Genomic DNA, 10876 nt, shown 5'->3' on the forward strand with positions numbered 1-10876 from the left:
CACGTGTCCACCTCCATGAAGGTATGCTCGCCACAGCACCACGGCCAGCTGGGTAGCCTGATGTACATCTGCAATGGGTAAATTCATAGGGACAGAGGCGGATTAGAAGTTACCAAGGGCAGGGAGCAGGAGAATGGGGCGTTACTGCGTGTGTGAGCTTCCGTTAGGCGTGAGGACCAATTTTGGAAATAGTGATGGGAGCACAATTTGTGAATGTGATTAATTCCACTGACTTTTACACTTAAATGGTTAAACTTTTATGTTTATCTTATTACAATTGTCCAGATTACTTTTGGATTTAAAAAGCCATGAAAGGAAAAATACTGGCACTTTTACTCAAGGGAGGCGGAGCGTACAGCGTAGCCTCAAGGGACTACACTTCCCATGGGGCTCTGCGGCGAGAGCATCGGGCCTCCCGAGATGCTCTGCGCCCGTTCGCGCCGGCTTTAGCAAACTGCTAGAGACGCCTCGCGCTGTCCCGGAAGATGGAGAGCGGCGAGGAGGCAACTGGGCGGCATCGCCTTCACTTGCGCCCCGAAACGCTGCGCGACGCCGCCCCCGCCACGCTGCACCTCCTACCCTGCGAGGTCCTGGCCAGCCGGCCCGCCCCCGTCGAGCGTTTCTTCACCCCTGCCATCCGCCAGCGGGCCGACGGTTCGTGCTAAGGGCGGACTACGTCTCCCGACAGTCCCCGCGCGCGCGCCACGCGCTCCTCGGCGAAGAACGCCGCAAGGGCTCCTGGGGCTCGTAGTCCGCCTGGAGGTGGCGGGAAGCTGTTGTGGGTTCTGGTACTCAAGGCCCCGCACTTGTCTTTCTCAGGGCTCGAGGTGTCGTTTCGGGGTCGCACTTTGCGGGGCGAAGAGGTGGTGGTTCCGCCCGGCCTCGCGGGCTACGTGATGGAGGCGGACGAGAAGGGAGAGGTGTTGACATGTTTGGGGAGGAAACACACATCGAGGGGCGAGGACGACAGCGAGGAGCAGGCTCACCCCGAGCCGGAGCCGCTGGGCTTCGTGAGCAAAGGGTGCTCGGGCAGGGAGGGGGTGCGGGTGGGTGTGGCGTCTCCAAGCTGATCGGGCCCCCTCCCCAGAGCCGCTGTATGGGAGCCACGGCCAGTTTCGACCGCTTCCACCTGTGGGGTCTGGAGACCATCCCCGGGCCTGACGCCAAGGTGCGTGGGGCCTTGACCTGGCCTAGCCTCGCAGCTGCAGTAAGTACAACACCCCCTGCCCCACCCCCCCACACACAGCACCTCCAAGGGGATTGGAGCCTTTAGGGCTGGGGGAGCACACTGGGGTCAGATCGGACTGGGTGAGGGGCTTCCCAGAATGGCTTGTGAAGGGATAGCATTTTGACCAGCTGCAGCCGCCTGATCACAGAAGTATGATAGCACCCCCCAACTCCACCCCCTCTTGCAGGTTCATGCTCCTGTGCCTGAAGACTGAGGACCAGCCACCAGACTGAAGCCACTGACCCCTGGATACAGCTCCTAGCAATCAAGCCACGTGGGATCCCTCAGCTGCCCGGCCCCACCAAGAAGCCAACTCAAGGGCCCTAACCTGTAGAAATAGTTTATTGTGGAGGGGATGGGGGCAGGGGTCTGCTTTCTGCAGCCGGGCCCCCACCCAGCCCCAGCGCCTATTTTACAAAAGAAATTTTTACACCCAGCCTGTCCTCACTGTACACAGCTGCCGGCTTCTCTCTGGTCCCTGGCCCTGCAGACAGGTGGCCACCGAGTCCGCCTGAGGCTTGAGCTCGCTCTGGTGCTGGCTCCTGGGCCTAGCCAGAGCCCTCCAGTCCTGCGCATCTTTGTCCTTGGGGGGCAGGCTGGGCTTTCAGCCCCTGAGGGGCCTGTCCAGTCACCACTTTCCCCTCTTGCTCCAGTCCTTGGGAGTGAAGTGCAGACACTTGGAGTCGATCCGAAGCAGCCGCTTGAGCATAGCCCGTTCGTGTCCGTCCACGATGTCCTCTGAGAGTGTCAGGATGTACTGGCCCTGGGCCGGGGAGCGGCCAGCAGGTCAGCCTCTGTCACAGAGCTCCCCCAGCTGCCCCTCCCCCTGGGCCTCCCCCTACCTTGTAGTAGTTGATGAGGTTGAGGTACTGCAGGGTGGAGATGACGTCCTCCTTCTTGATGCTGGTGATCTCACTGATCTCGCTGGGGGAGGGCAGAGGTCAGCACCCCAAGGCCCAGGCTGCCCCCTACCCCCAACACACGCACACAAGCCAGGCCCTGCAACCCTGGGTAGGCCAAGCTCACTTGATGGTGATCTGCGGCCGCTCCCCACTCTCCGACTTCAGCCCCATCAGGATCTCCAGGATGGTTTGAGACCAGTAGCTTCGATAGGACAGGAGGCCGAGGTCTGAGAGGGGCTTCTCGGGGGTCCCGGTTTTTCCTTCCACTTTGGAGAGCTCATAACCTAGAGGAATGGAGTGAGAGGGCCTGGGTGGGTGGTAGAGGTCCGGCCACCTACTTCTGTGGCCTGCCTAGGTGCCCATTTCCTCAAAGGACTATGAAAGGATCCATTTCACAGGACCTGCCATCATATAATCAAAGGGTGACCTGTGTCAGGTGTTGGCAGCAGCTGGCCTTTACCAAGCCCTGGTGGGTGCTGTGTACGGAGACGAGTAGCTAACACGAGTGTGCTGACGCAGCAGGGGAGGGAGGCCCGGAGGTTCTGAAAGACTGTCCCTCGTCACCACCTGGTACCTACTGTCTCAAGCACCCAGGATGGGGATGGGGTGTGGGTGCGTGTGAAAGCCCCTCTTTGGTCCAGCCCGGTCAGGCCCTGTCAGTTGCCCCACGTCCCGCGGGCTATGAAGAAGCAATCAGCAGCCACGTGCTTGCCCAGCCAGAGGGACGTCCTCCTTTGCAATCATGTGCTGGCTGACAGCTGGTGCTCAGATTGCAAGGGACAGCCAAACTCTAGAGGACTGCTGGGCACTGGTCAGTCCTGGGGACGCCCCGCAGAGCCAAGTGGCTTGCCGCCTCTGGCAAAGCTGTTCTCCCATCAAGGCACTGTGAGGCCCCCTCCCTTGCAGAGCCACCACAGTGGGCCTTTGTCCCTCGTGGCCAACTGCCTATAGGCTCCCCAGCAAGGCAGGCTATATGAACGTATGTATTCAACTTTATGGGGTCCATGTAGGTCAGTGGGAGGCCCTGTTCACCTCGGGCACGGGTGACACCTGGGCAACTACCCTCTGAGCTGCCTGAAGTGGCACTGAGGGAGGGAGGGCCCTTTGTTAGAGTGGCCCTACCTGTGCAGGCTCAGGGCTTCCACAGGGCCACTTTAGCATGTGCTTGCTCTGCCAGGCTCACTGTCCGGGCTCTACCTGGACCCCACCTGACCACTAGTGTTTCTCAGATGGATTAAGACCTCGGTCAGTCCTCTTTGGCTCAGCCAGCAGCTGTTCTGCTCTCCCTGCTGCCCTGGGGGTGCTGGAGAGTTTGAGGAAAACAGACTGGAGCAGCTGGGAGGGAGGGAAGGGCCTTGGAACTGGAGAGGAAAGTGATGGGAAGGGGACTGGAGTCCCTAGGCTTTAGATTTCCGTGCCTGGATACAAGTGATGGCGGCAAATCCATGGGTGTTGGTCATCACATCTGTGTAAGTGGGCACTCAACAACTAGTGTCTGCCAGGTGAGGGTAGTGGCTGGGTGAAGTGGTGGTGGTCCTGGCTCAGGAATGTATGGGTATTTCGAACCTTGGCCAAGGATCAGTGGGGGTGGGGGCGGGCAGCCTGCTCCAGGCCTCTTTCTGGCCTGGGGTTTACAGACCCTTAGCACAGTCCAACTACTCACTGAACTCGATCAGCAGTTTGCCGTAGCCTCGGCGCTGGTAGGGAGGCAGTGTCAGGATACAGGCCACGTTGTAATCTTCCGTGGACTCCTTCTCCTGGAGAAGAGGGGGCGGTGAGCACACAGGGACCAGCCCTGGTGGGGCAGGACGGGGCAGCTCGGTGAGCACTGACCTTGGAGAAGTAGCCCACGATGTGGAACCCCTTGCTGTCATACTCTGTCATGACGTAGAAGAGGAAGGGGTCTGTGTCGTAGTATAACGTTTTGTGGTCAAGGAAGCACTTGGCCAAGAGACACAGGTTCTGGGAGTAGCTCTGCAAAGGAGAGGGGTCATCATTAGGGCCGCAGCCGTCAGATCCTCGTCCATTTACCCCGTGTCAGCCCCACACCAGGGCTCGGTGTAACAACGTTAGCAAACTGGGACAGGGCTCCCCCAGGCGTGTGCGAGAAGCTGTGGTGTCTGGGAGACATCCAGGGAGTCTCCCCTCCTAGTCCCATGTCCCGGGGCTGGAAGTGAGGGAGCTTGAAGGTGGACAGAACAGCTGACCCCGCACTGTGTCTCTGCTTACAATTCCTCTTGCATTCAGGCTGTGCTGCCAGCACCTGCTGGACCAAGGCCACCCTTGCTGCTGTATGGGACAGTGGTCAATGTGACAGCTTCCTCGGGCTGCCCCTCAGCCCAGCCTGAGCACCTCTGCCTTTCCAGGAGCCTGCCTGCTCCCCACCTCCCTCACAATCAGTCTCCCCACACCACCCCCATTGGCCTCATTCTTAGTGACTGCTCTCCCCTTCCTCAGCCAGCTGGGTACCACCTGCTCTTGGTGCACACCCCGGCATTGATTGCTATGGCTCTGTCGCTCAGTGCTGCTCTGAGCTCCTGCCTGCGGGCAGTAAGGCTCTGAAGTCTCTGGGTCCACCCCAGCAGGGTCCTGAAAACCTGCCCCATGACTCATGACACTTGTTACGCTGGACCTAAGAGTTGATGGCATGTCTGTCTTCCCGGGGCTGCAGGCTCCCAAGAGAGCAAAGGCTGTCCTGATCCATGTTCCTGGGCAGGAAGAAGCTGTACCCCCTCATGCCCCGCCCCGTCCAGCCCCAAAGACACACCTCCAACAACTGACCTTGTTCTTCCGGCCATCGATTTCGAAGAAGGAGATGGTGCCCTTTCGGTAAATCTCATTGCCCGGAGGGTGCCGCAGGTCACACTTGGTCTGGGGAGGAGAGGGGAGGAGGGTCAGGGAGAATCCTGGGCACGGGGTGCTGGGAGAGCCATCGCTAAGGCTGGGAGCCCTCGTACCAAGTGACGCTGCAGACACTTGAGGCTCCGGCCGTACTTGAGGCAGAACTCGCAGAGATAGAGGACGGGCAGCGTGGTGAGCTCCTGGGGGTACGGGGAGAAGTACCAGGGCTTGAGGCGGTGCCGGCCCAGCTCGATGCACTCGATGTTCTTCATCCGCGTGACGATGTCGTCGTGACTCCGGTCCGACACCAGGCTGCCAGTCATGCGTGGGGCGGATGGAATGCCATCGGAGCTGTCCTGGGAATCCTGCCCACAGCCAGGGGAAGAAGCCCCCTAGTTAAAGGTGAGGACAGAGCAAGCCACAACCGCCTTCACCCCAACAGTGCTGTGTGTGTGTGGGGGGGGACTCGAGGCCCACTTCCTAGATGAAGAAACGGAGACCCCGAGGTCACCCAGTGACCACCCCAAAACGTGGCCTACCAGGCACCCAATGCCAACCAACCACTCGTGCTGAAGTAGGCACTGACCCCCATTGCTCCCCAGACCCACCTCATCAGTGCCCAAGCAGTTGGATTTCCGCTTCCGCCCCGGCTGCGCTGCCACCGCCCTACGAGCTGAACCGTTCTGTTGATGAGACAATAGGAATGGGGGTGGTGGTGCTGTGAGGTGAGCCAAACGGGGGAGTGGGGGTGGCAGAAAGAGAAGCCATGGTTTGGGGTACTCACCTGGGGAAACACCGAGGCCGGGGCTGTCTCACTGGGCACCGGGGTTGCTGGTGAAACCACTTCCACCTTCCGTTTCTGCAGAGAGAAACCAAGAAAGGTGGGTCAGAAGGTAGGGAAGGTGGGACCTGAGAGGAAAGCGAGGTCCCTGGAATGGCTGAGGGTACCGTGGAGCGGTGGCTGGGTTGCAGGCAGGAGCTGCAGGACAGCGGCTGGTCGGGCTCGCCACCCGGAACGGCCTCCCGCTCCTTGGGCAGGTTGAAGCGGAGAGTGATCTGGACCGGGATTGGCAAGGTCTTCCCGCTGGCCTGGGCGGAGGCCGGCTGTGGAAATAGGTCCAGAGTCTTCCTCTGGGGTGGCATCGTGGTGGGCGGGGGCAGGGAGATGGGTGTCCTCGGCACCCAGTGATCATGGTCCCCTCCCTGCCCTCTCAAGGACACTGGGACAGGCACTGGATTCGGGAAGGCTAGGTCTGCAAGGTGACGCCCCAACCCAGGTGAGCTGAAGTCAGGGTGGGAGGTTCTCAGGCCTCCTGCCCATCCAGGTGCCCCTGAAGCCAAGAGATGAGAGAAGGCGGAGGCAAGAGAGCGCAAGAGAAGTGGGGGGCCTACTCACCACCTCTCTCTCTGGAGAGCCGGGGCGGGACCCAGGAAGCCCGTTCTTGGTGGGTGTCTTGGCCTCTTTCTTGGGAAACTGGATCTTCTTTAAGTCCAGGCGCTCGTGGGTCACCCACTCATCCAGCCGTTTGTTGACTGCAGCAGTGGGGATGGCTCAGGAAGGAGTGCCACCGGCTGCCCCCACCCCTCCAAAGGACCCTGCAGTCCCGCCTCAGCCCGTCCCAGAACTCACAGTCAATGTAATGGACGTAAAAAAGCTTCCGACCACTGATGTCTTTCACGCTAAGGATCTCGGCCAGGGCTGTGTGTAGAGAACAGGCGGGAGCCTTAGCTGGGCCAGGCCACGAGGCTCCACCTCCCACAGCCTGAACTCCGCCTCGAGCCCCCCACCCCCCAGCCCCGAGCCCGAGCACGGGGAGCCCCGGCCTGAGCCCCCTTCAGTCTCCGCACGGCACCCCCTCCCCAAGCCCCGCCCTGCCCGTGTTAGGCAGCCCCACGCCACGCCCCTCCGTCCGAGTGCCAGCGCCCCGCCCGCCCCAGGAGCCAGAGGCCCCGCCCCCTCCCGGGGGGTTCGATTGACTCCGACCCGCCCCTCGCCCTCAGGTTCCTTGGCTCCGCCCCCCGACGTCACTCACGCCACTCATCCTCGTTGTCCTGGTTCCGCCGCAGGACAGGCAGGCGGCAGCCCTCGATTATCTCCCCCTGGGGAGACAGCGCGGCGCCAGGGTCGGCTACTGGGGGTCCTCGGGCTCTACCCACCTCCCCTGGCTCCCTCCGCCCCGCCCCGGGCACCGGACTCACCACCTCCGCCATCTTCCCTCCCTCCTCTGCCACTTCCGGCTCCTCTGGGCGGCGTCACTTCCGGAACGGAGGGCGCTGTAGGCCCGGGCCTTGCTTAGCCACTCGACCAGCGGGACCCCGCGTGAGGTGCCGCTGCGGCAGCGGGGAGCCGGGAGCCGGCCTGTTCGGACGTCCGGGGAAAGGGGCTTTGTAAGCCGAGGGCCAGGGCCGAGGGGGCGGGGGACAGGTCCCTCTGTTGACCAACGATTGGAGGAAAACGGAGTCTGTCACGTGACGCCTACTGGCGCGACGCCGGTCACGTGCCCGAGTGTTTGGTGCTTCGACGGACGGCCTCGCGCGGCGTCCCGCGGCGGGAGCAGCACGGTCGCGGGGAGTGCGCTGCGCGTGCCCGGCCGCGCGGGGGCGGGGCCGGGAAGTGGGCGGGGCTCCACCGCGGGCCGAGTGCTGGGCGGGAGTGTGTACCTCGGCTCCCAGACGGGGTGGCCCCTGCCGGATCTCTGGCGGTATTGCTTTGTAAACAGCCCCAAACCTCTGGCGTCCAGCCTCCTCTGACTCAGAGTGACCCTGTTAGGCAGGGTGGAACCATAAATCTCGCCAGGAGCAGACAGCCTCCCCTCCCCTTTCACTGTGGCCCCGCTGATGGGTTTGAAAGTCTGACTTTTTTCTTTTAAGCATTTTATTAGGGGCTCATACAACTGTTTTCACAATCCACACATATACATACATCAATTGTATAAAGCACATCACTCTCAAAGCATTTGCTCTCCACTTAAGCCCTTTGCATCAGGTCCTCTTTTTTTCCCCTCTCCCTCCCTGCTCCCCCCTCCCTCATGAGCCCTTGATAATTTGTAGATTGTTATTTTGTCATATCTTGCCCTATCCCGAGTCTCTCTTCACCCCCTTCTCTGCTGTCCGTCTCCCAGGGAGGAGGTCACATGTGGATCCTTGTAATCAGTTCCCCCTTTCCAACCCACTCACCCTCTACTCTCCCAGCATCGCCACTCACACCCCTGGTCCTGAAGGTATCATCCACCCTGGATTCCCTGTGCCTCCAGCTCTTATCTGTACCAGTGTACAACCTCTGCTCTATCCAGTCCTGCAAGGTAGAATTCAGATCATGGTAGTTGGGGGAGGAAACATCCAAGATCTGGGGGAAAGCTGTGTTCTTCATCGGTACTACATTCGCACCCTGACTGACTCATCTCCTCCCCTAAACCCCTCTGTGAGGGGATCTCCAGTGGCTGACAAATGGGCTTTGGGTTTCCACTCTGCACTTCCCACTTCATTCATTTTTTTTTGGATGATGCCTTATACCTGGTCCCTTTGGTACTTCGTGATCACACAGGCTGGTTTGCTTCTTCCATGTGGGCTTTGTTGCTTCTGAGCTAGATGGCCGCTTGTTCACCTTCAAGCCTTTAAGACCTCAGACACTATCTCTTTTGATAACCAGGCACCATCAGCTTTCTTCACCACATTTGCTTATGCACCTGTTTGTCTTCGCCAATCGTATCATGGAGGTGTGCAGCCAATGATATGATTTTTTGTTCTTTGATGCCTGATAACTGATCCCGAGCCTCTGACCTTGTGGTTAGCAGTCCGATGCTTCACCCACAGCCCTAGCAGGGCTCTTGGTTTTGTGTATTCGATTCCGATTTCTAAAGCAACCAGCCTGCACGGTTCTGGGAGCTTGGAATAAAGTAAATCAACGGACAAAATGCAGAGCTCCGCTCCCGTGGAGTTTAATCCTAGGGGGCTGAGAAAGAAGAGAGGGGAGTAGATAGTAAATGATGGTTGGACGAGTAAATTATTTGGTAAACCAAAACCTCGCTGCCTTCCTGTCCAGCTCACAGGAACCCTATAGGACAGCAAAACCTCTGCCTCACAAGATTTCCAAGGTATTCATGCTTTTGTTGTTTCATCAACAGTGACCCTCTTCTCTTGACTTCTAGAAAGCCAGACCGACCTTCCTCATTTCCTTCCGATTTCCCTGGCTGCTCATCTTTACTAGTTCCTCTTCTTGACACTGACCTCCCTTTATTCCGTTACAGAAAGCCACCCCCCCCCCCCCTCTAAACTGACACAGCCCTTCCTGGAAGCGCCAAACCTGTAATAAGGACAGTTCTGGGAAAAGTTTCAAGTTTAGATAAAGCTTAACTAGCCTGTAGAAGGTATGCAAACTTACTAGACCGGTCCAAGCTGCCTCCTGCTGATGACGGACAGGCAGCCAGCCGTTTGAAATGCCCCTTTGGGAAATCCCCTAACACTTTGCACTGTTTATAAGCTGATCAAAATTGTAGCCTGACAAGCTCATCTCTTCAGAGGGATGCTCCCTGTTGGAGGAGCGCTCTTCTCCTGACCCAATCAAACCTGTGAACTCGAACTGATTCACTGATTCACGGATCGGTTTTTTGTTTCACAAACCTGAGTTTAGTTCCTGGAGTTTTTTTTAATCCCTGGCCTCTTGGCGATTCCCCCAGCTCAGACCTAAATGCCATTCATGGGCTGGGCCTTTCTAAACCTGACTGTCAGCCAGAGCTCTCCTGAACTCCAGACAGCAGGAGGTCTGACAGGCATGTCCAAGATCACCATGTCCTTTCAGCCCACTGCCTCCTTTGTTTCTGACAACGGAGGTACCTCCATCCTTCAGGTTACACAGATGAAAAAGCTTGATGTCCTCCCTAACTTCTCTGCTTCATTTAATTGTTCAGCAAGTCCCCTGGGCTCTACCACTTCCCACTGCCTGCCATCCCCACTGCCATCTAGGGCACGCTGCCATCCTCTCTTCCCTGAAGGAGTTAGTGGCCTTGTACGCAGAGCCAGAGTTCAGATGACCACAATTTGTCAGTGATTTTCTGCTGATTCAGTCAAAACCCAAACCCTTATACAAATCCAGCCCTCCCCCCCCCTCCCACATTTCCACTCGGACCCCATCTCCTCTGGACTGCGTGGTTGGAGGGGTCATCTCAAATGTCAGAAGGGTTGGTGTTTTCATTTGTTTTTTCAGAAGTGGGGGTAAGATAAAACCAGACCGTATTGCATTCGAGGTGAGAAGGTGGGCTGGGCATGTTCAGATACCTCACCAGGGCCTCTGAGACCAACTAATCAGAAGTTCTGTCCGACACAGATGAAGGACACGGCCCTCCCTCCACATGCCTGCCCTCACTGCAAGACACCAGCCACAAGCTCAGGGAACCTCAGGCAACTGCCACCCCTAACTAGCGGGCAACAAAGTGGGGGCTCCCACTGTCCGTCAGGTTTGATCATTCATCAAAATACCTCATGCTAGAACCCAAGAAGGTGCTACATTTAGGACTACAGTTTGATTCTAGCAAAAGGATACAATTCAGCACCAGCCAGAGATACATGCACACGCATGCACGCACACGGCAAGGTCTAGAGTGGGGGGTCCCATCCCAAACGTGACTTCATCTTTTGTGTTGCCCTCTCCATGTGGAATCTCAGCCCACTGATGTGTAACCATAGGCAGAATGGAGCTAAACAGGAAAGCTCAACAGAATTTGGGACTTCAGTGTCCAGAGTGGGGGCATCGAGAGCTGCCCACTGGACGGTCTGCCATTCGAACCACACTCCATGGAGAAAGATGAGGCTGTCTACTTGTGTGAAGATTTCATCTCAGAAACCCAAAGGGGCAGTTCTGCTATATCCCATGGCAGGAGAGAGATCCCACCCTTTTCTCCCTAGGGCC

General features: G+C 58.3%; 2 protein-coding genes across 6 annotated transcripts; one reads left to right on the top strand and one right to left on the bottom strand.

The window, feature by feature from the left end:
* Positions 1-429: 429 nt before the first annotated feature.
* Positions 430-1664, top strand: RNASEH2C (ribonuclease H2 subunit C). Of its 2 annotated transcripts, none has more exons than XM_075545392.1 (4): positions 430-654; positions 820-1010; positions 1088-1207; positions 1416-1664. In XM_075545392.1, exons 1-4 carry the CDS (start codon positions 486-488, stop codon positions 1440-1442), a joined length of 507 nt encoding a protein of 168 aa, XP_075401507.1. In that variant the 5' UTR covers positions 430-485; the 3' UTR covers positions 1443-1664. The 2 variants fall into 2 exon arrangements, with proteins under 2 accessions (XP_075401507.1, XP_075401508.1); XM_075545393.1 differs by having other exon boundaries at positions 1088-1168.
* Positions 1532-7404, bottom strand: KAT5 (lysine acetyltransferase 5). Of its 4 annotated transcripts, XM_075545389.1 has the most exons (14): positions 7171-7398; positions 7005-7071; positions 6602-6670; positions 6368-6504; positions 5920-6075; positions 5756-5830; positions 5580-5654; positions 5088-5336; positions 4912-5001; positions 3964-4104; positions 3794-3887; positions 2255-2414; positions 2071-2152; positions 1533-1991 (listed from the first exon to the last, which is right to left on the bottom strand). In XM_075545389.1, the coding sequence occupies exons 1-14, from the start codon at positions 7180-7182 to the stop codon at positions 1857-1859; spliced, it is 1542 nt and encodes a 513-aa protein (XP_075401504.1). In that variant the 5' UTR covers positions 7183-7398; the 3' UTR covers positions 1533-1856. The 4 variants fall into 4 exon arrangements, with proteins under 4 accessions (XP_075401503.1, XP_075401504.1, XP_075401506.1 ...); XM_075545388.1 differs by having other exon boundaries at positions 1532-1991; positions 7005-7404; XM_075545391.1 differs by lacking the exon at positions 5920-6075 and having other exon boundaries at positions 7171-7395.
* Positions 7405-10876: the final 3472 nt, after the last annotated feature.

The sequence above is a fragment of the Tenrec ecaudatus genome, chromosome 4 (assembly GCF_050624435.1).
Source record: "Tenrec ecaudatus isolate mTenEca1 chromosome 4, mTenEca1.hap1, whole genome shotgun sequence".
NCBI lineage: Eukaryota > Metazoa > Chordata > Mammalia > Afrosoricida > Tenrecidae > Tenrec > Tenrec ecaudatus.